Source organism: Engystomops pustulosus, chromosome 2 (genome assembly GCF_040894005.1).
Source record: "Engystomops pustulosus chromosome 2, aEngPut4.maternal, whole genome shotgun sequence".
Taxonomy (NCBI): Eukaryota; Metazoa; Chordata; class Amphibia; order Anura; family Leptodactylidae; genus Engystomops; species Engystomops pustulosus.
This window is the reverse complement of record NC_092412.1, coordinates 163,287,537-163,312,741: the sequence shown is the minus strand read 5'-3', so window position 1 is coordinate 163,312,741 and position 25,205 is coordinate 163,287,537. Positions and strand designations below refer to the sequence as shown.

General features: G+C 38.9%; 1 protein-coding gene across 1 annotated transcript in view; it reads right to left on the bottom strand.

The window, feature by feature from the left end:
* SCUBE3 (signal peptide, CUB domain and EGF like domain containing 3) overlaps window positions 1-25,205 on the bottom strand; it is a 378,535-nt gene that overhangs the window by 181,113 nt on the left and 172,217 nt on the right. The window contains exons 11-13 of the mRNA XM_072137190.1: window positions 20,990-21,112; window positions 20,089-20,205; window positions 958-1,047 (exon numbers count right to left, since the gene is read on the bottom strand). Coding sequence (XP_071993291.1) covers window positions 958-1,047; window positions 20,089-20,205; window positions 20,990-21,112 — 330 coding nt within the window. The remainder of the gene's footprint in view (window positions 1-957; window positions 1,048-20,088; window positions 20,206-20,989; window positions 21,113-25,205) is intronic.

Below are 25,205 nucleotides of genomic sequence, written 5' to 3'. Positions count from 1 at the left end.
GCCCTACAAAGACGAAACAACGCTCTTTCCCTTCCAAGTGCCCCCCTGTGCAGAAGCGTACAGTGACAAAATGGGTACTGGCATACTCAGGAGGAATTGCACCAAACATTGTAAAATGCATTTTCCCTTTTAACCCATTGTGAAGGTGCAAATTTTAGTGTTCAATGAATCTATTGCAAGATTAAATTACATTTCTTTAATTTCACTTTCATTTATTTTTCACCCTCATGAAACGCTCATAGGTTAACAAAATTCCCAAAGGGTGTTATGAATATTTTGAGGGGTATAGTTTCTAAAATGGTGTCATTTGTGGGGGTTTTCTGTCATGTGGGCCTTATAAAGTCACTTCTAACTAAATTGACCCTCCAAAAGTAGGTTTTGATGATTTTCGTGAAAATCTGAAAAATTGCACCTAAAGTTATAAGCCTCCTAACATCCTAAATAAAGGAAAAGATGTTTGAAAAATGACGCCAAGTTAAAACAGACATATGGAAAATGTTTGTTATCAAGTTATTTTAGTGATATGGCCAACTTTCCAAAAAGTAGAAAATTTTGAATTTGGAAAACGTTTTGTTCAAAATTTTCGCCAAATTTCCATTTATTTCATAAATAAATACTAAACATATTGCTTAAATTTCTCAACCAACAGGAAGTAAAATGTGTCACTAAAAAACAATCTCAAAATCAACTGGATATGTTAAAGCGTTCCAAAGTTATAACCACTTAAATAGACACATGTCAGATTTTACAAAATGGGCCGTGTCAGGAAGGTGAAAAGTGGCTTCAGCGTTAAGGGGTTAAGTATAAAAATGAGTATATATTAGAAGGAAGGATGCAATGGATAACAAATATAAGACAATTAAGCAGTCACACTATAAATATGTGTTCTTGGTTAATCATACTCATCTTTGAAGATTTCGCTAGTGAAAACAAAAGATATTGTATTTCCATAATTACCAATACAATGATGGCTTGTGTTCTGCTTAGAATTGATGCCATTTCTCACTGCTGGGGTTCCACAGCTGAAGATGTAACTGCTGTCAGAATCTGTAGAGCATAAAATGTGTAAAAGAAACAATTTTAAGAAATTCAACATACTTAATAATTAAGTATTATGTATTCAGGTGGTCGAAATCATGGTTTAACCCTTAGGCGCACCAGGACGTTATAGTATATCCCTGTGGCTAGATACTTAGTGTACCGGGACGTAGTATAACGTCCTGCTTCTGGCACCACGAACGGAGCTGGCACCAGAAGCAGTGGCTGTCAGCTGTCTATCACAGCTGACACCGCACACTAACACCCGCAATGGGAGCCAGCTCCTATCGCTGGTTTTAACCCCTTACACGCCGCTGTCAAGCATAAATTAGTATTGTAGAGCAGTGTATTGAACTTGAACCAGAGCATCACTGGTTCAAGTTCAGGTATGTACAAGTAAAACAATGTAAAAACACTAAAGTTTACACATTAGAATAAACAAAAAATAAATACATAAAAATATAAGCCCCTAAAATGGCACTTTCCCATAAAAACACTTAATAAAGTATAAAACACACAAAAACACAAAAAAACCCAACATATTTAGTATTGCTGCGTCCGTAACAATCTGTTTAATAAAACAGAATCGTTACTGGACCCGTCCGGTAAACGCCAGAGGAAAAAACCTGCAAAAAACATTCCGAAAAAAGATCATTTTTAATTAATACCTTTAAAAAAATGCTCTAAAAAGTGATAAAAAAATGTTCCGCATTCTAAAATAAGCCCACTAAAAAGAACAATCCTTCTCGCAAAAAATAAGCCCTTAACCAGATTTGTGAGGCAAAAATAAAAAAGTTATGCATATAAAAGACAGTGATGCTAAAATTAACATTTTTGCCAAATTACATTTTATTCAGTAAATGGGAAAAAAATTAAAAATCTATATAATTCAGGTATTTTCGTAATCGTGGTGACCCATAGAATAAAAATAATATACTATTTTTATGGTATGGTTAACGGCCAAAAAAAAAACCACAAAACAATCTTCCTAAAAATTGATGATTTTCATTTCCTTTACCAACAAAGAGTTAATAAAATCTCACCAATTAGCTATAGATGCCCCAAAATTACCAGAAAATACCAGAAAAGTGCATCTCATGTGGCAAAAGAAATAAGCCCCTATAGGTCCACATTAAAAAAAGAAAAAAATTATAGCCTGTACAATGTGACATAGCAAATCTGCTCTGGATAGCGTCTCCTTTCAGTCTATGCCCGGCCGTGCGACAATACAGTAGGTTACCACCACATATGGGGTATCAGTGTACTCGGGAGAAATTGGGTATTAAATTTTATGGAGCCTTTTTTCCTTTTAATCCATTGCAAATGTTTAATTTTCAACCCAAAATGAGTGCATTGTGAAAAAATATTATAATTTGAAGGCTGCACCTCCATTTTGTTTTAACCCCTATAAAACACCGAAAGGGTTAACAAACTTCTTAAAAGTGGTTTTTCATACGTTAACGGGTGTAGTTTCCAAAATTTACGTGTCTAGCTATTATTTAGGCCTCTCACAGTCAATTAGAAGTTGAGCAGGTCCAACTAAATACAGGTTTTGGTGATTTTACAAAAAATGTGAAAAATGATACCTAAATTCTGAGCCTTATAACATTCTAGTAAAATATGTGGAATCTTAAAAAACCATGCCAACATAAAGCAGACATTTGGTAAATGTAAGTTATGAATTTATTTGGGTGCTATGACTATCTGCATCAAAAGTAGAGAATTTAGAATGTTGAAAATGAAGGTTTTTTACAAAAATTTTGCCAAATTTTTAAACGAATTTGAAGTACTTTGGGGCACATTTACTTACCCGGTCCAGTCGCAATCCTGTGAGGATTGGGGTCTGCAGGGACTCCAAGGTCTAAGGGACTAAGGTCGTGCGCCCGATATCCACCAGGTGTCGCTGCTGCGCCGAGGTCCTCCAGTGTTCACCTGTTTCTTCCTGGTGCATGTGAGTGCTTGATGTTGCGACACAATTTGGTTTTTAAAATTCTGTGTTTTTTCCGAATCCGTCGGGTTGTCTGACGGCCATGCCCCCCGAATTCTGTCGTGTGAAAGCCGGCGTTGATGTGCCACAATCCGATCACGTGTGCCAAAAACCCAGGGCAATTCTGCGCAAAATTTAAATATTCGGGAAACCCGACGAAAGTGCAGCGTTCGGACCCTTAGTACATAAGCTCCAATGTGTCACAAGAAAACAATCTCAAAATCCCCTAAATATCTCATAGCGTTCCAAAGCTATAACCACTTATAGTGACACATGGCAGATTTGAAAAATGGGGCCGCGTCCTTAAGGCCAAAATAGGCTGATTCCCGCAGGGTTTAAGCTTATAATGACTTATTTTTTTATGTGCCTGTGGTTCCTGCATTTAGCTTGTTTCTCTTTTTGCCATATTGGATTATTCAATCAGTACTTTAACCCTAGGTTGTCAGATTGGTCCGATTGATCCTACCATATACTGCCTCTCTAAAAGTAACTTTCTCTCTGGAACACAACATAATCACCATCAATTTACACATGTACTAGCGTGTAATGCCCTCCAGCCGATATCTGTACTTCTCCCAGGTAGCACCCCAACTGGCACTCATCACTTTCAATATATTCAACTGCAACATTTTCATGACTCCATCAAGACACACGCCCAACTCTCCCGCACCCTGGCGAATTTTGAACCTTGAACCCGAATCTTGCTTGAAGCTCTGTAAGTAAGCAGGAGGGTTTCCTCTTCTGCCAGGGGTTGACTCGGGAAACCCCTGCCTAAGCTTAACACACACTCACAATAGGTAAGGGTAAAACAACTTGGCAGGTTTATTGTCAGGGAAGGAATTAGGGATGAGCCAAGGGCAATGAATGCAAACAGGCATAAACAAGAATAAAGTATTTACAGATGCAATCTACTAAAATGTACTGCTAGTGGCAATAAAGGGTAACTGCAGTCCCCAAGCCTGGTTGGGGTAATGGTGCAGAGGGGTCCCTTTAAATAATGTGCTCTGTGAGCAACAAAGGGGATAAATCAGAACACAACACAAATGACACAACTCACTATCACACACTCTGCAGGTGACTACTACTACCTGCACAGGATTAAACTCTTATGCTGCAGCTATGCATATTACACAGTCCAATCGTTGGGCCCTGTTGCCGCAGATGATGGCGCGCTTTCTGTAAAGTTGGTGCACTTAATACTCTCAGTACTCTTGGAAATTATTTTCTTGCAAACTCCTTACTAACAATAAAGTCTACTCACAACTCTGAGCAACTGCACCACGTCCTCTGCTTGTGGCTGCAGGGTTCAGGCACCTGGATGGTAATGGAGGGACAGACAGGAACCTCCTGTGTGGTGGATGTGGAGACCTCGTGGGCATCAGGCTGTGGTGCAGAGGTGGAGCTTCTCCAGCAGGTCCTCTTCTCCTCTGGGGCTGAGCTGCTGGGCTGTCTCTAGTCCTCTGCTGAGTCAGTCTCAGTTCAGTACTCTCTACTCTCTGCCATATGCTAGCAGCGACACCTGGTGGATATCGGGTGCACGACCTTAGTCCCTTAGACCTTGGAGTCCCTGAAGACCCCAATCCTCACAGGATCGCGACTGGACCGGGTAAGTAAATGTGCCCCAAAGTACTTCAAATTCGTTTAAAAATTTGGCAAAATTTTTGAAAAATTCTTCATTTTCAACATTCTAAATTCTCTACTTTTGATGCAGACTTACATTTACCAAATGTCTGCTTTATGTTGCCATGGTTTTTTAAGATTCCACATATTTTACTAGAATGTTATAAGGCTGCACATGAGGTCTCTCTCCCTTCTCTCTCCCACAATCCCTTGTTTCTCCCATCAACCCTCTCTCCAGCAGCTCCTCCTATGAGTGTCAGTGGCACAGAGCAGCAGGAATTGCTGGGAGATGTAGTCCAGTTGGCTCCTGAGGAGTAGGTGCTTCTAGCTGCTGGTCTTAACCCCTGCTGCCCAGCAATTACATTGTCCTGTTCACATGTTCTGCTCTTAGCAGGGGTTACATCTACACAGTCATCCTGTAAGACTTGGGAAGTGGAACTTGGGAAAACATTCTCTGATGGTCAGTGGACAAAATGTTTCTTTCTGGCTCAGAAAGCAGTTATAGCCTCCAAACACCAAGAGACTAGTTACAAGATCCTAACTAGATGGTACAGGGTACCCTTGCTTCTACACAAATGGTTCCCAGCAGTTCCGGACAAATGCTGGCCTTGTGAATCTACGGGTGGGCGGGGTTTTGGGGTTGTGGCAATGTCCACGTCTACAAAGATTCTACCACATCTAGTATACTCCAAGTGATTGAAGAGATAACAGGCCTTAAAATCCCAAACACCCTACAATACATGTTTGACATACCCGTCTCAGCTTATAAAAAATCACTGACCAGGCAACTCTTGCAAGCAGCCAAAACAATTGCAACATCCCCCACCGGGGCCTAGCCTTTTCTTTGGGCCTGGAGTCAGCCGTCCTACAGCCTGGCAGGTCTCCAGCAGGGTGGTGTTGGCAAGAAATGATGAGGGAGAGGCTGCTATGGCGGTTCTCCCTGGGGCAACCCTTTGGTTTCTAGAGTATGAGTCTCTGTGTGGTGGATAGGGTGCCCGTGATGGTGACAGCCGTAGTAGCAGGGACAAGACGGAGGCAGACGTTGAACAAAAATAACTTACAGTTCTTTATTGGAACTAACAGGAACAGTAGCAACGTGCCTTAACAGAATGGTAGAATGCTGGAGATGCAGTTGGAGGGAGCCACAGGATGGAGATCATCAGCCTGGAAGCAATGGGCAGGCTGGAAGATAGCTGTGTCCTGAAAGGATGCTTCAGCTTGTCCTGGGTTGCTTCAGATATCACCCTTGATGGGAGGATGAAATCCCTTTCTTCTCTCTGACTAACTCACTACACTTTTCAGGCAGGGAGCTGGGCTCACCTGCTCTGGTCTGGTGTGCGGGCTGCACAGACTTGCTTAGCTGAACTGAGCTGTGTCAGCTCTAGCCTAAGACTGACTTCACTGGATTAACTCCAGTCTTCTTCTGACTTCCTGGTCTGACTGCACTCTCTTCTTCTGAGAGAGAACAGACTGGAACTGAGCTCTAGAAGTTTCCTGACCAGGGGTTTTGTTACTCCCACTGGTCAGTTGGTGGCTACTCCTCCAATTACATCTCAGCTCACAGAAACAAAGTATAACACCTGTGATTGGTTGCTGGAATTACATCACAGAAAACTATTAACTCCTGCCTTACCAGGCAGGCTCTACCACTGCAGTGCTCATCTGTGTTATGTAGCGACATGCTGTGGGGTTGATCAGACCCTACACAGGCTGCAAGCTACATGGTGGGACGTATTCGCAACAACCCCTCTGCCTTGCATCGGCGAGGGTGTTGCACAATCATCCCAAGGAAATGGAAATTTTACTCTCCTCCCACAATAAGCGAGTCTAGGAGATAGCCCTAACTCACAGAATGGAAGAACTCATTGCCCCGTCCCCAAATGACCGCCACAATTCTACAAAACATGGTTCCATTGGCGACAATTTATGGGCTCCCCAGCTTACAGCACACTACAAGATTAAAGTTTCTGTGGAGGTGGTGCAGTGGAAGAAATACATTACCCGCCTTCTGCACTCCCCCAGTCAGTCCTCAAGTACCTCCCGCCCTCTCCTCCCCTCACACCCACCCACCTACCTAATGTTTTTACCCTCTCATTTTACCGCCTACGTCTTCTCTCTCTTTCATACTTGATATGTATCTGCTACATTTTATGTCACCTCAGTGACTAAAACCCTGTAATCCATATACTTCGTTATGATTGCGGTATACTCTTATTGCAACCTCTATGACTTTTGTCCTGTTTACACCTGCAAATCAAACAGTTTGTTAGTTATTTACGAATGGCCTAAAGGCAGTTAATTCATAATTCTCTGTTATATGTTTCAGCATATTCAATATATCCTTGAATGATAAAAAAATCTATAACTTTCTTATTTTACACGTAAAGAGCTGTGTGACAGCTTGTTTTCTGCGTAACAAATTGCACTTCATTGTGACGGTATTTAATATTCCATGTCATTTACTTGGAAGCGGAAAAAAAATTCCAAATGCAGTGAAATTGGTGAAATTCTGCGAATCGCACATTGTAATTAAAGGGTTAAAACGAGACAGTGAAGCGAAATTAGGGCAAAGACACTCAGCACCATCCACCTTTTCCAAGACACTAGTGGCCAAACCACTAGTGTCCAAACCGGCAAAGACTTACCGGCTCCAAACGGGCAAAGACTTAGCGGCTATGGAGAGGGCTCAGCCCGTGAGCCCTCTCCATGCACCGGCACCCGACATGCGCCGTACTACTACGGGGTTAAAGGTACTTTTGATATATAGTTTGCTATTTCATCAAAAAGTTAAAGGTACTGTTGCATTATAGTTTGCAGTTCCATCAAAATCTTAAAGGTGCTATCCCATTATTGTTTGGATTGCCATCAAAATCTTTAAGGTGCTGTCACTGCATAGTTTGCAGTTCCATCAAAATCTTAAAGGTACCATTGTTATATAAATAAAAAAAGAAATAAAAAGACAAGCAATGATCGTCAGTTTGGTGGATGCAACCTGCAGCGACTTGTAAGGAGGTGAGCACAGCTTACGTACTTCTGTTTGGGCCTTGTTTGTAGAACAACCTGATCTCAGCAAGGAGGAATGAAATCCGATAAAGCTCTCTTTCACACTTGGGGTGAAGAAGTGGGTCACTGAAGGTACCACCACAGTCTCACACATGGGGTGGGAGCTATTCTGAATAGATTTCAGCTTACACAGTATCCTCCTCTCAGCTACCACCTGTACTGTGTCAAAAGGACCCCCCAGGACAGAGCTGGCTTTCCTAATGAGTTTGTCCAGTCACTACCTGAGATGCTGCTTCCCCAACAGACTACACCAAAGAAGATGGCTGATGCCACTACAGATTTGAAGGCCCCCTGCACTTCAAATGTCCTCAGCCTCCTCAGCAGGAATAGCCTGCTCTGACCCTGCCTGTGAAGTGCATTTATGTTCTCTGCCCACTCAAGTTTATTGTTGAGAAAGACAATAAAGGTACCATTGCTGTATAGTTTGCTGTTCCATTAAAATGTGAATGGTGCTGTTGTATTATAGTTTGCAGTCCCATCAAAATCTTATACAGTAGGTGCTGTCACTACATAGTTTGCAGTTCCACCAAATTCTTAAAAGTGCTGTTGCATTATAGTTTGCAGTGCCATACAATACTAGACTGTAGTGCTGTAGTGTAGTGTAGTTATTTCACCTAAATTTTCAAATGTTACTGTAGGATTTAAAAATAAGAAAAGCACTAATTAAGGGACAAGGATGTGGCCGTGGTGATGCTGTTTCTGCAGTTGGTGGTGCTTATGGAGCTGGTGCTACGGGAGAGGAGGTGTAACAAATCTGGATGCTGCAAGTTCCTCGGTTACAAGCAGGTGCCAGGGTGAAAAATGTATACTGGTTGGCCCTGTAGGCCACACAAAGTTGAGGCATTGGTAAATTACATGGCATACAGTTCCTCAACTTCCATGGGATAATCTTCACCATGCACAACCTCTGTTGAAATTGCAGAGCCCTCCATCTCTCCCCCATTCAAAACAGCAAAGCCATCTCAGTCAAAAGTCATGGAAATAATAATAGGAAAGAAGACCGCAGCACAGCATTGAGATGTTTTAACATAAAAAGAATGCTTTATTTCAACCAAATGCAGCATTTAGATCGCATTGCAATCTCTGTCACGCATTATGCTGAAAGTCTTCCTTTTGAATGAAAGACCATACTGTGAACTGAGATACAGGAGCACACAGATGAGTGGTTGCTGCCATTGAACATCAAGTCCTGTAAGGTTGCATGCAACGAAAGACTTGTTGCAGCTTGGGACGTACCTGGTTCATGCAAGTCCCCTCACTTTCACACATGCTGAACCTGGTAGTCCAAAGATACCTGGCCAAATACACAAACTTGTAATGTTCAATTTTTCTCAATTGTGATTAGCAAGGCAGCAGATTATCTGAACATACATCTCCTGGTACCGAAGGATTGGTCCTCCCGTTCAATTTCTGTGTAGGAAAATTGGACATGTGCTGCTCTCCCCTGTGGCTAGTATGTGGTCAGAGCAAGTGTTCACGCAGAAAAGAGGATGCAGCCATCTACCGGCAACATGGACATCCATTGCCTAAACACCAAGGGCAACTTTAAATGGTTTTCCAATTGCTTCTTTTAACGCTGTGAGAATAACTGGGTCTGAACACTCAGAACGCCTGTAACCGCTTTGAGAGGAAGGGTTTGTGGTTTTCTCATTGCCTCTATTTAATTGTGCATTTCTGTGCATTAATTGCATTAATCATTTCTGTGCATTAATTGCACAGTAATTCCCACCACTTTTAGCCCTCTAGCCCTTTTTTCCCATTTTACAGCCATTTTTGGGTGCTGAAATTTGTGTCCTCATTGGTTTTTAATGTGGTTAGTGTCTGGTTTCAAGTCTGTGTACCAAAACCAAACTGTTTCCCATTTTCAGATGAACCCATTGAGCGCCAATTTTTCCCAACCATGCCTGTAACAAATCAAGATAATGGGGCACATTTACAATTTAAGAAGTGCCTTTGCCACATTTCTGTCACGCAGTAGTAGTCCTCTTGCGACACAAATTTCTGCACTGAAGAGTGTGTAAAGGTGCTAAGTTGGTCCATTCGCCAGATTTAAAGAAAAGTCAGACAGAAATGTGTTGCATGCCCCATGTTCCCACCCGATCCAAAGTTTGCACTGGGGCCCACTGGAGTCTTGTTACACAACTAGTTTTCTCCATACACCTTTACCAGTTCCATTGCACATCATTGTGCACTTAACCCCTTAACGACTTGGCCTTTTTTAGTTTTTTCACTTCCATTTTTCACTCACCAACTTCAAAAATCTATAACTTTTTTATTTTTCCACATAAAGAGCTGTGTTATGGCTTATTTTCTGCGTAACAAATTGCACTTCATAGTGACGGTATTTAATATTTTATGGCGTGTACTGGGAAGCGGGAAAAAAATTCCAAATGCAGTGAAAATGGTGAAAAACCACATTTGTGACGTTTTCTTGTGTGCTTGGATTTTACAGCTTTCACTCTGCGTCCCAAATGACATGTCTACTTTATTCTTTGGGTCGGTACGATCACATGGATACCAAATTTGTATAGGTTTTATAATGTTTTCATACATTTAAAAAAATTAAAACCTCCTGTACAAAATATTTTTTTTTAATTTTGCCATCTTCTGGGGCCAATAACTTTTTCATACTTTGGTGTATGGAGCTGTGGATAGTGTCATTTTTTGCGAATTTTGATGCCGTTTTCATTACTATAATTTTTGGGACTGTGCGACCTTTTGATCACTTTTTATTAATTTTTTTATATTTTTCAAAATGGCAAAAAAATGCCATTTTCGACTTTGGACGCCATTTTCCGTTACGGGGTTAAACATAGTGAAAAAACATTATCATATTTTGATAGATCGGGCATTTTCTGACGCGGCGATACCTAATGTGTTTATGATTTTTACTGTTTATTTATTTTTATATCAGTTCTAGGGAAAGGGGGGTGATTTGAATTTTTAGGTTTTTTTATTATAATTTTTTTTTTTTAAACTTTTTTTTATTTTTACTTTTACTATTTTTCAGACTCCCTAGGGTACTGTAACCCTAGGTAGTCTGATCGATCCTATCATATACTGCCATACTACAGTATGGCAGTATATGTGGATTTTACTCCCCATGCATTACAATGTGCAATTAGCACATTGTAATGCATGGGTTAAAACGAAGTAGCCTCGGGTGTTCGGAACACCCGAGGTTACCATGGCGACGGATCGCCGCTCCCCGTGACGTCATCGGGGAGCAGCGATCCACAACAAGATGGCGGCCCATGCGGCGCCATCTCTTTGAAGCCGCCGGCAGCATTGCCGGCGGCGATCGCGGAGAAAACACCCGCGATCGGTGCTAGCACCGATCGCGGGTGTTACCAGTAAGCCTTTGCTGCAATATGCAGCAAAGACTTACCGGCTTACTAGTACGGCGCGCGTCGGGAAGGGGTTAAAGGAAGCCTACCACCAAGATAAAGGATTGTAAACTAAGAACACTGGAATGCAGGTGTGTGCCCCCTCTGAAAGGATCTTCTCTTCTTTTAGCTTCATTGCCCTTGTTTTTACAAAAAATCGTTTTTAAAATTTATGATCCTGAGGGGATCTAGGCTCCATAAATGTTAATGGAGTCTGGAGCCCCTCCGACTCATTTGCATAAATTTATAATTTATAATTTTTTTGTAGTAAGAAGCTTAAAGAAAAGTGTATCCTGCAAGAGGCACAACACACCAGCATGTAAGTGCGCTTAGTTTAAACTCCTCAAAGGAAGGAGGATTTCATCTTTGGTGAAAGAAATACCTTCTCGAACAATATTGTTTTATTTAAACAATATATTGATGACTGCATAATAGTATGGAAGGGTACTGATAATGAATTGGATGAATTCATGAATTATATAAACAACAATGAATATAATTTGAATTTCACCCATGAAAGAGATGAAAACACTATTTACTTTTTAGACTTAGAACTACTTCGAGAGGGATGTAGAATAAAAAGCAGGAACTACTTTAAACCAGTAGATGTGAATAGTTTTATTCAATTTGACAGTTGTCACCACAGACCATGGATCGATAATATCCCTAGGGGCCAAATTAGGAGGATTGAGAAAAATTGTACAAATATGGAGGATAGAGAACAACAAGTAGCGATTATCAAGGAGAGATTTAGAGAAAGGGGATACCCCGAAGATTTGTTTTTGAATAAAGAAAAAAAGAGAATAGAGGAGTATAACAATAAAATTAATCCTATGTTCGTCACTACATACTCTAAGGAAGCGTTAAAGGTCAGATCCATCATACAAAAGCACTGGGATGTACTTAAGGGGGACCCGGTAATAGGGGATAAATTAATAGACAAACCAAGAGTGGTGTTCCGTAGGGCACCGTACCTGAGGGATATACTCACCAATAGCTATATTAAGGATGACAATCCTAGATGTGGTCGTGATAGAGTTAATAAGTTTGCACATTGTAAAATATGTAAGGCATGCAAAGAAACTAAACAAGTAAAAATTAAAAATAGAATCTGCACGGAGGTAAATGGGCACAAAATTAAATTGAATATGGATATGAATTGTGACACAATGAATGTAATTTATATCTTAATGTGTCCCTGCAATTTGGGGTATGTAGGGAGAACAGGCCGAAAGATTAAAACAAGAATTGCCGAACATTGCCGAAATATCAAAAAAGGGGTCATGAGTCATAGCGTTTCTGCACACTTTAAAAGGGTACACAATTCAGACCCTAGTGGTCTGCGATTTATGGCAGTAGAAAAGGTAAAAACACATTGGCGGGGAGAACAAATAAACGTAAAATTAAGTCGAAGGGAGGGACACTGGATATATAATTTAGGGACTTTAACACCGGGTGGTTTAAATATAGATTTTGAGTTGAAATGTTTTTTTGAAGGAGATCTAGAAAAATAGTGGGTACCAACCATTATGGATTACTAACCATCAGATGAACACTACATAAATAGTATAAGTTAATATGGACGTGGAGGATACTCATATTCCTTTATGGAACATATAGATATGTAATAACACTACTTCAGTGTACATATGGATATGGAAGAATATCCCTCTAGTTCGATATAAATATAATAGATATGGTTTTTGTTAACATTGGATCAATTGTGGGTATTGACATATTTATGATTTTTATATAAAGTGAGTTATGCAAAAATATCTTTTTTTTTTTTTTTTTTTAATATAAGGGATGGAAACATATACCCTTCATTGAAGATAAATTTACCTCTTAAGATGTTAATCTTTCGAATTGATTGGCCAATAATGAACTAAATTCTTGTTTTTGTTGTAGTGTGAACAGGGACTAAGTTACTCCTGCTCACGCACTGCTTGTTATGTGTGAGAAGGTAGGGGTTAAACATTGAACATGGGGGGGGTGTCTACAATATGGGGAAGAGGGTGTGAAGTCTTGGGATATACTAGATTGGATAAAGCTGTGTAACAACAGATATTTTATTTTTCTCCTGGTAGAACATTCTTGTTAGTTTTTTATATATTAATATTGTATGTATACTAAATAGTTGCTAAATGGTCTGATGTATCTATTTTATAATAGAATGGAAGGCAGTAATTGTGCTATGTGTAAGGTATAAAAAGATTGAGAGGTTACTAGTCAGCAACGCCCCGGAAGAAGCCGTGGTAGCGAAACCCTGGGTCGGGCGAACTAGCGAGTCTGGCGTCCACAAGGTGGATTTTATATGCGCATGTTTTTATTCTATTTTGTGAGTATGTTTTAATAAAATAAATTCCATATATTTGAACATACTACCCTATCTGCTGCTTAATCTCTTCTATAGTAGCTGTACACTATTTGGCTACAGGATGCAAGAAAACGCAGCTTAAAACTGTCTGAATAGCGATCTATTCCCATCCAAATACCGTTTGTGTGGAAGTGTACTGAAGAATTTGGAACATAGTTGGGAAAGGAGTGAAATAATCGATTTATCAAAGGATATATAAGAGGACACACAAGGGGCTCCGGTCAGACTGTTTTATTATTACTAATTGCTAGATGTGGGATCCATCTGTGACTGTTTGGCAGCTCCTATAGGGGATAGTGTGCATCACAAAAACACTTTTTCTCCTCAAAGGAAACCTGTCATCAGGGGCCCTTTTTCTGGCTCTCCCATGTCCACATAGAGAATAGTGTACACTTTGCCAAGAAGATTTTATAGTAAAACTGTCTTTCTCTGATAAGTTAGATGAAAGTTTACCTTTCTGTGTGCAGAGCTGTGTCCCTAGTCCCATGGGAGAGGCCACATTTTAACTTACCCACATTATTTTTTGGGGTGAAAATTTTGGATGATACATTTTGAATTTATTTATGAAACAAATTGAAATTTGATGAAAGTTTGAAAAAATCTGGAAATTCAAAATATGAAAATTTGAAAATTACTGCCATTTAGAAAGGTAATTTAAGCATCCTAATTAGTTACTAATTCATGTAAGTATCATTTTTTGCATTACTGTTTATGTTATTGGGCTGTTAGAAGACTAACAAGTAAATTTCAAAATTTTCAGGAACCATGTTAGTTCTGAAGGGCTTTTAAAAGCCTAGTCATTACAACCCCCCAATAAGTCAGCCCATGAAAACAGCACATCTTGAGCTATTGAAAAATGCTTTTATCAAGTTTGTTAACACCCATAGCAAGTGACCCCATTTTGTAAACTAAACCCTTCACAAAACGTATCAAGACGTATGGTGAATATTTTGACCACAAAGATATACTAAAAAAAATTTAACATTTGGTTCTAAAAATGGAAAAAATATGGAAAATATGGAAAATTCATAAATTAATTTCTCTACAAAAATACTTCACATGTGGATGTACAGTAACATTTGGGCACATAGCAAGGCACAGAAGGGAAGGAGAACCAATGGGCTTTTTAAGGAAATAAGTAAATATGGAATTTTGTCCAGAAAAAAAGTCATTGTAGTTCAAAATCTTTCATTTTCACATAGGTATCATGGACAAAAATGTACAAAAAAAAAAAAAACCTCACATGTTGGTATAAATTGATATCGGAACACACTGTGAGCCACAAAAGGGAGAGAGCACAGTTTTCTTTTTGAAGGGGAGATTTACTATGATTAGTTTTCAGAGCCACTGAAAACTGAGCCACAATATTTACCCCCCCCCCACCCCCAAAGTGATCCTATTTTACAAACTACACGGTTTAGGAAAATTATCTACGGGGTGTAGTTATCATTGTTTACACACTGGTCTTTTCCAGAATTTATTACATAATGGATGGTCGCAAAACGAAATTTGTTGATTTTTAACATTTGTAACATTTTAGTGCCCCATAGGTTTTACCCCACCAGTGCCATTGGGAACATACACTACATTAATTGTTTTGCTTATTCTACTGGACAAATGACTATGACAAATCCCAACATGTGGCTTTAATCTGTCGTCCAGGCATAAATTAGGGCTCAGAAGGCCATAACTGGATTATAATTTGGGCTGTTGATTATAGATTTTGTACGGATGGCTTTACGGCGCCATTTGGAACAGCCACAAATCTACCCCATCATAAAAACTATACTTCTATAGGAATGTATCTGGAGTGTAGTAATTATATCCATTGGTTTTCTCTAGAATGGAATGGAATTCAATGATAAAAATGGAATGTATGCAATTTTAATGGCTCTTGTATTGTGACCAGCCTATGCCATCTAGAATATACATCACTAAAATTGTTATTTGGAGTATTCTAGACATATAAATATATTTACTTAGAAGATGATTTGTAGGCAATGCTGTATGTTTGCAGAGACTCTTTTATTGCCAGAACATAAAGGAAGCTGAACAAATGCTTCCTGCACCCTTTACAATATTCATCAAGGGGTGGAATGGGAATTTGAGGGTGAGGGGTTGAGGGTTCTAGATGCAAACACCAGGGAATGTAATTATTTTCAACAAAATAAATTGTGATAGGATTATTCTAGAGATCCCACTAGTAATGCTGCCTTCATCTTCGTCTCCAAAAATTAATTTCTTTAATATTATTTCTTGGAAACTCGGCAAAGTCTCCATGTGGCCAGCTGCTTTGTAGAGTACAGGTGGTCCCCTACTTAAGAACACCCGGCTTACAGATGACCCCTGGTTACAATTGGCCTCTGGATGTTGGGAATTTGCTGTACTTTAGCCCTAGGCTACAATAAACAGCTATAAAAGCGTGTATGCAAATATGTCTGCAATTAAGCTTTATTGTTAATCCTGGTTCTGATGACAATCCAATATTTTTTAAAATCCAATTATCCTAGAGAATAAAAAAATTTGGCTGGGGTTACAATTATAAAATATACAGTTTCGACTTACACACAAATTCAACTTAAGAACAAACCTGCAGAACCTATCTTGTATGTAACCCGGAGACTGCCTGTACATAGGAATTGCAGAGTGCTACTTGAGTAAGGTACACTACTATTTTATTATACTATATTATACCATACTCTAAATTTTTGTACGGCACTATAGGGTTGCAGTAAATGATCAGAAAGATCCACTACCACCATAAAACGATAATACTCCTGGATGCAAACAGGCTTGTTGACCCGTTCTGTGCTTCCAGAGACTTGGACTGGGGTGGATTGATTGGTCAGGACAAGGACGTTTTTGTCATCAGATTTTCCAAAAAAAACACCCCTGCTTTCCCTACACCTTAAGGGCTCTTTTAAAAAAGACTTAGGGAGACCCTTCTGCTTTTTATGGACAGTGCCACATGTCATTGTGCCCATGGCAGCAAAGGACTTCTGGAGAGGGATGCTATTTTGTGGATAACATTTCGTCCACAAAAATGCGGTAACCCCAGTCAAGTAAGGGGTGGAATAAATCCCAGACAATCTTCCTGCTGATTCCCAGGACAGAGGGACAATCTTGTGTTTCTATTTTTGAATCCTTCTCGTCGTATATATGCTAAAGCGCAGTTTATAGCCAGATACACTTTCACAGGCCTTGTAGATCTTCTCCCCATATCTTGCTCTTTTATTGGGGAGGTATTGGCGAAAAAGTAAGCAGCCTTTAAAGTAGACAATGGACTTGTTGACTGCTAGACATTTTTGTGGGGAATTTATGTGTCTGAATTTTAAATTATAGTGGTCAACCACTGACCTAATTTTATAGAACCTGTCATGCCTGGAATATTTTGCTGGTGGAAAATTAGCATTGTTGTTGTAGTGGATACATTTTAGTAGTCTTTCAAAACAGGCCATAAGCATGGTAAGGGGGTAAAGAGGGGTGTGGTAAAGACTATCCTTATTCCAGTAGGGACATATGGAGGGTTACTAAGCAATTCCGATATTAAGGAAAAGTCCCCAAAACTTTTGTGGGGCTTGGCGATATAACTTTGAGGATTTGGGGTAATTAATTGCTATGCATAGATGTTAGTTTGTGAATATGCTGGTTTCTAAAAAAAAAAAAAAATAATTGAAAAAAATATATTTCAGTAAAACTTGTTGTATCCACATTGATGCTAGGTGTGGCAGAAAATTCTTGAACCTGTGCTTCATAATTTACTGCAGGGACCCACTCAATGTGAAATGAAACGGATTGCGATTATTCAGTAACTCTAGGATGACTAGCCTGGGGTCCATCATCATTAACTCCAGGATGACTATCCTGGGGTCCATTGTCAGATGAATAGCTTGAAGAGGATGACATTAAAAGTAACACCTCTTCTCCACTGTTAGAATCGCTCTCTTTAACCCTTTCAGGACCTGGCCCTTTTTTGTTTTTTCATTTTCATTTTTTACTCCCCATGATCAAAAATCCATAACTTTTTTATTTTTCCATGTACAGAGCTGTGTGACGGCTTATTTTCTGCGTAACAAATTGCACTTCATAGAGATGGTATTGAATATTCCATGCCGTGTACTAGGAAGCGGGAAAAAAATTCCAAATGCAGTTAAATTGGTAAAAAAACGCATTTGTGCCGCCTTCTTGTGGGCTTGGATCTTACGGATTTCACTGTGCGCCCCAAATGACATGTCTACTTTATTCTTTGGGTCGGTACGATTACGGGGATACCAAATTTGTATAGGTTTTTATAATGTTTTCATACATTTAAAAAAATTAAAACCTCCTGTACAAAATTTTTTTTGGGGATTTTGCCATCTTCTGGCGCTAATAACTTTTTTATACTTTGGTGTACTGAGCTGTGGGTGGTGTCGTTTTTTGCGTATTTTGATGACGTTTACAATGTTATCAATTTTAGGACTGTTCGACCTTGTGATCACTTTTTATAGAATTTTTTAATTTTTTTAAATGACAAAAAAAGTGCCATTTTCGAATTTGGGCGCGATTTTCCGTTACGGGATTAAACGCAGTGAAAAACCGTTATCATATCTTGATAGATCGGGCATTTTCGGACGCGGCGATACCTAATGTGTTTATGATTTTTACTGTTTATTTATATTTATATCAGTTCTAGGGAAAGGGGGGTGATTTGAGTTTTTAGGGTTTTTTATTATAATTTTTTTTTTTTAACTTTTTTTTATTTTTATTTTTAGTACTTTTCAGACTCCCTGGGGTACTTTAACCCTAGGGGGTCTGCACGATCCTATCATATACTGCCATACTACAGTATGGCAGTATATGGGGATTTTACTACTCATACATTACAATGTGCTGATAGCACATTGTAATGCATGGGTTAACCAGAAGTAGCCTCGGGTCTTCGTGAGACCCGAGGTTACCATGGCGACGGATCGCCGCTCCCCGATGACGTCACGGGGAGCGGCGATCCTTGAAAAGATGGCGGCGCCCACGCGCCGCCATCCTTTTGAAGCCACCGGCAGCATTGCCGGCGGTGATCGAGGTGAAAACACCCGCGATCGGTGCTAGCACCGAACGCGGGTGTTACCGGTAAGCCTTTGTTGCAATATGCAGCAAAGACTTACCGGCTATGGAGAGGGCTCAGCGCGTGAGCCCTCTCCATGCACCCACGGCCGACCCGTGACGTGCTATTACGTCACGGGTCGTGAAAGGGTTAAACAACATTGCAAAAGCCTCCTCGGCAGTATACAATCGCTTTGTCATTATTGTGTGTGTGTGTTTTTTAGAGCAATAACAATTATGCCACTAAATCATCCCTTTTAGATAAAAACTCACAGATGACGATACTAAAGTAAAACAGATACACTTTTTTATTTTTTTGTGTTTTTTGTTTTGTAATTTTTTGTTTTTGTGAACACTTACTAACTACTGTATTTTTTGGACTATAAGGCACACCGGATTATAAGATGCACCATCAATAAGTGCCTCCTAAAATGTCTAGGTTCATATATAAGGTGCACCGGATTATAAGGCGCACCTGATTATAAGGATGAATTACCAGCAGGTGGCAGACCTGTGCACAAGGCAGCTGTTGTGTGTAAGTACGGTTCATATATAAGGCGCACTGGACTATAAGGCACACCTTTGATTTCTGAGAAAATCAAAGGATTTTTTGTTTGCCTTTTACACCAAAAAATACAGTAACTAACTTATCCTAATGAGAAGTGACACAGCGGTGCCGTACGATAATATGTGGTTGTGACAGTGACATAACTGGTGACAGTGACATTGTAACAACAGTTGATGGTGATGCAGGACCAAACGCTGAGATTACAGATGACAGTGACACAGGACTTTTGATTCTGATATTACAGGTGACGGTGACATCGGAGGGAGTGACACTGAGGTGAGGTGTAGATTTCCTTAAAAGGGATTTTATCAGCTATGCATTTTTCATTTTCAATTTGAGTGAAATTGCAAAACATTATATTTGAATCCTGTTTTTTTTATCTTGATTGTAGATTTTTTAAAATTCTATTTCACGTATATGATTATGGATACTACTATCTTGCCTAAACTGCTGTTAACAACAATTACAGATTTGTTTTATGACAGTCACATGGACCTTGCTTGTTTACTGGATTCATGGGATGTCATGAGTCGATTACTGTGAACGGCCAAATGAGCATATAATACAGAAATGATCTTTCACTGTTATTCTGCCTCTGATAACAAGGAAATAACTGTTGAAAATATGTACAGAACAGGTAGTGGGGGATTATTAAAGTCTTAGGAGGAGATTTATCAGAAGTCTCTTAGAGCAGAACTGTTCTAAGTGCCCATGGTAACCAATCAGAGATCATTTCATTTAATTTTCCCACTGCTGTTTATAAATTCAAAGCTAAGTTCTGATTCGTTTCCAAAGGCAACTAGAACAGTTTTACCCCAGAAACGTATAATAAATCTCCCCCTTAATTTACAGTGTAAAAAATGAAAGTCTTCATTTTTTTCTAAATAGAGATAATGTCATAAATAAGTTTATTAAATTTGGCTGAAAATTCTTAAAACATACTTCATTGAAACAATAAGTCAAATACCTGAATGTAGCAACGTCTTTGAACTACAGGTGAGAGAGCAGGTATCTTTCTTTCCATTGCGACTGCAAGCCAAAGAAGAATGAGATGGTGGTCCAGAAGATGCACACTTTATCAACTCTGAATAGAAAAAATATAAACTCTACATAATCTACAATGCTTTTAAAGGAAACATATCTTTAAACCAAGCATCATAAACACTTACTTAAATCCAGACGTTGTGACTGTGGTTACCTTCTTATATTTGTTAACCATTGCTACCTTTCTTCGAAAACCAACTTAAAATTATGCTAATGAAGGTCTCCTGGGGTGTTGCCAGAGCTTTCCGTGTTGCAGATTCATAGGCTGTTATAGTGTGCAAGGAACACTTCCTTCTCCCACTGTGTGCTGGAACTTTCTCTGCTGCAGGTGAGGAAGGGGTGAAGTGCTGCAGGAGAGGGAGGGGTAAAGTACAAAGAGAGAAGAGGGGGAGGCGGAGAATAGTGTAGCAGCCAGTTAAGCTGCAGCATTGAGAGGCTCTGCTAAAAACCCCAGGAACCCTTCTGACTAATTAGCATCATTTTAAAAGTGGATTTTAGAAGGAAGGGTAACAAAAATAATAGATCTATGAATAAGTGACCCTGGTTTATTATGCTAGATTTTGATGGACGATTATTTTAAAGTAATTCTATGTTATATTACATGGCTCTTTGTAAGGCTAAGGTCACAAGTAGTGGAATCATTGCTAAATGTCTTCAATTATAACTGGCATTATACAACTCAGAAGTTTTTTGTTCACCATGTGTATGGAAACTCTTTAAATCCAATCCAGCATGGTGCAAGTGTAAACATCTGCTGCATTATAGTTATCTAATTGATATCTTATTCTAATTCTTCTCTCATTGATTATTTACATATCACTTACCGATACAGTCTTTCCTGTTCCAATGTAGTTTATAGCCAGTAGGACAGGTACATTCAAACCCCGCTGGAACATTGGTACAACCAAATTTGCATCCACCTTTGTTTATGCTGCATTCGTCAATGTCTACAAAATGTTAACATTAATACATTTAACACTATTATCCCTGAATTCAGTACTAGGATTTTAATTTTCTTTTGTATACTGATTTATAATTGAATATTTTGTCAACATATTCAGTATAACTTGGTATATTGATACCAAATAATGTATTTTCTTAAAATTTTAATTGTTTTATTACAATGCAAACATTTAACATATTTAAGACATTTTCAGCACTAACATCAACAAATAACACAGATTACATTATCAGGAAATAAAGATATCCCAGTCCCAATGATGAGTCGTAATTATATATATATATCTATCTTTTTTTATATATTCTCTTATCTTTTGCTCACCTAAGGGATATTGACTTTATTAATTTTATAATATCCTTAAGGAAATCCCATTTTTCCCCTTAGATCTGTAAAATTAATACATTATCATCTCGGGGAAAATATATAGCACTGTATATTTTTATAATTGTTGGAAGCCAGAGATATGGATGTGTTTGATTTTTGTAAAGTGGATCTCTCAGAGTTCCCAAATTTTTTTTAAAACCAAATAGAATCTAGTCTTCAGACAGATGATCTAGAGAGTAACTTTAAGAATTTGGAGTTCCTGATGATCAGGGAACTAAACACATTATGGGACATTGAGTCCCTGGAGAACTTCCTTAAGGAGGAAATGATCCCCGAAGGTTTTACGGTGGCAATTGACGTTAAATACTGATGTGAATGATATACACAAACATAGAGCCTGGGAGAAAATATTAAACCAATGCTCGTTCAATGTTATACAATTTATAATAGAAGTTAGAAAAAGGAAATTAGAAATTCTCAACAAAAACATAGAAGACTACAAAATGAAATTGGAACCCTTTAAAGGATTAGAAGACTATGAGGAATTAACTAGCATGTGCCAAAAAAATATAAAGAGAGCGGAACAAGAAGTAAAAACTAGGAAAATTAAGAAACAAAATTAAGAAGGATTATGTCGAAAACAATGTGTATAGATGGAACAAAAGGAACAATGTAGATGTAGAAGGAAACACAAATAGGGGTATTGATGAGAAAAATCCCAGAGTGGAAAGGGAAAATGTCCACTATGGAGACGGAGGAAATTCTATTAAAAGGGAAAGAGTAGCAACAAATATATATATAAGGGAAGAGAATACCAGGACCAGGTTCCCCGGTATGATTGAGGTAGATATAGGGGTACCAATGATAGGGGCCCCATGGTATTTAGGAGTAATGGAAGGAAAGAAAGACACTACCAGGACGACAGTAGGGACAACGGATACTACCAGGACGATATAAGGAGATTTTGGAATGAGGGTTACCGTAACAACAGATATGACAGGTACCATCATTACCAAAAAAATCCCCAATATGAAAATCACACACCTAGACAGCAAAATATAGGGAGATCCCCCTTCCGAGGACAGGAGACATCAGCAGTATGTAGAACCACGTGGGTTGGGTTTGAACCTCCAAAAGCGATTCGACCCACTGCTAACACACGGAGGTAGTCCAAACCAGAATAAACAAAATTTTCCCCACCAGAAGATTGGAAATGGACATATAGACAAAACGAGAATGGCAAAAAGAAAATTAGACGAGGGGGAAGGAGAAAGAGAAAACAGGACAGAAATAAAAAGATCAAAGGAAATTTAGATAGATCGGGTATTTTCAACCTCAGTTCTATGCAGCTATCAGATAATCATGTAACACTTCTTAATAAACGGAAGAAAAGGAAAAATCCAGCTTCAAACGGAACCCACGTGGATATTTAAAAGTTCAAATTTATTTAGAAACTTCTTAAAATATGGAATCAGCATACAAAACCGCTCAATGAAAGTATACACCTATTCAGATGCAACCAAGGAGTTTCTCGTTCTTGCAGTACAATTCCTGTTAGAAAATAATTACTTCTCTTTTGATGGGGAATTTTATATTCAGAGGTGCGGGGCAGCGATGGGGGGCAAATGCTCCCCATCGCTGGCCAATATCTATATGGCCATCTGGGAGGAACAATTTCTCTTTGCCTCTCATAACCCCTTCTTCTCCCACATCAGGTGCTATGGTCGTTATATTGATGACCTCCTCCTGGTGTGGGAGGGAACGGAGTCTGAGGCAGGAGATTTCTCCAAGTATATCAATAACAATGATATGAACCTCAAGTTCACTTTTGAATTGTCTAGCCAACAAACACACTATTTAGACATCATTCTTATTAGTGGAGAACAGGTTAAAATTCAACCCTATACTAAATCCGTAGCTCTTAATTCCACCTTAAATGCGAAATCATGCCACCCCAAGCATGTCATTAAAAATATTCCGGTGGGCGAAATGATTCGCACAAAACGGAATTGTACTGACACTAACATCTTAAATAGTAAAATTGAAAAAAAGACAGAGGATCTGATACAAAGGGATTACCCTAACTGGATGTTAAAAAGGGCACATAAAATAGTGAAAGACATCCCTAGGAAAAAGCTTTTGGAAGAATGAGAGAGATAGAAATGATGCACAACTCAACAAAGATTGTAGGTCACAGATTACATTTTCCACTACATACAGCCTACAATTTCGTGAAATTACACAAATAATCAACAAGCATCTTCCGATACTTCATATGAAGGATGACTTGGGGTCCTTAATTCCCAAGAAAATTAATTGCGTGGCCAGAAGGGCCCCTAGTCTATTCCTCTCTAAACATGGTTCTCAGGATGGGTGGCTCCGAGCTACAGGCTTTTTCAAATGTGGCCATAGAAAATGTATTTGCTGTAATTATTCTGCACCAAAGGAACATTTTAAATCAGCGCGCACACAACAAGAGTACAAAATACATAAATATATTAATTGTAAAACGACCTTTGTCGTTTATCTTATTACCTGCACCATTTGCGATCTTCAATACGTTGGCTGTACAACATGTTCACTTAAAACTAGGGTACGTCGTCACATTTCTGATGTAGGGAAGAAAGATTCTGTCAATGTTTCCATGGTATCTCGGCACTTCCAAAACATACACAAGGGTGACTGTACAGGGTTAACCGTTACTGCCATAGAGAAAGTCACAAGTCCTTTCAGGGGAGGTAATCACAGAAGGAAACTTCTCAACAGAGAAACCTTCTGGATTTTTACATTGCAGACACGAGTCCCCGGAGGTCTGAATAAGAGACAAGACGTAATCTATCAATATTAGTGTGTTCTTTCAAATTATGTTTTATCATGAAATATGTTCCTTATTGTGTATACAATGCTTGCCTTGTTTGTTTGTTTTTTAATCATAATGCTATGTTTTTATGTATCGTTTTGATTTAAAAGGGTTGTCAATCAAATGGAGATGTTGTCAATCAAAAGGAGATGTTTCTCTGAAACGCGTAGGCGATTGTTGGTCTCCCCACTACCCTGTGTATACTTTCATTGAGCGGTTTTGTATGCTGATTCCATATTTGAAGAAGTTTCTAAATAAATTTGAACTTTTAAATATCCATGTGGGTTCCGTTTGAAGCTGGATTTTTCCTTTTCTTCCGTTTGTATACAACTTCAGAGCCATAGTTTCCGTGCTCGCAGACCTGCACGCTGTTACCGCATGTTCCACTGCTTCCAGGTGAGCTGACTACCTTTTTTTGCTAACTTCTTAATAAAGGGTTAAAATATGCCCCAGAATCCAGGATGGATAGGTTCCAAACTTATATTGACATCAATAAATATGTGAGAATACAAAATACACTTCTCTAAAGAAAAAGTCTGATTTTATTGCACCTCCGATGGGTAACAACGAATGTATAGATTCATTTAAGCGGTTGGTCTTGAGGGATTTGGACAAACTTAAGGGGAACAACTGGACAGATAATTTGAGCAAAGGGGAAAGGGTGGCAGTAAAGGAGTTAAAAGAAAATAAAAATGTAATTATAAAATGTGCAGATAAAGGGGGGGGGGTATTATTAAATAAATGTGACTATGATAAAGAAATGTATAGGCAATTAAATGATAGCACAACATATAAGAAATTAAAAGGTGATCCCACTACGAGATACAAAAGGGAATTAACAGAGTTATTGGATTGGGGAAACAAGAACGATATCATCAATGAGAGAGAATAAAGG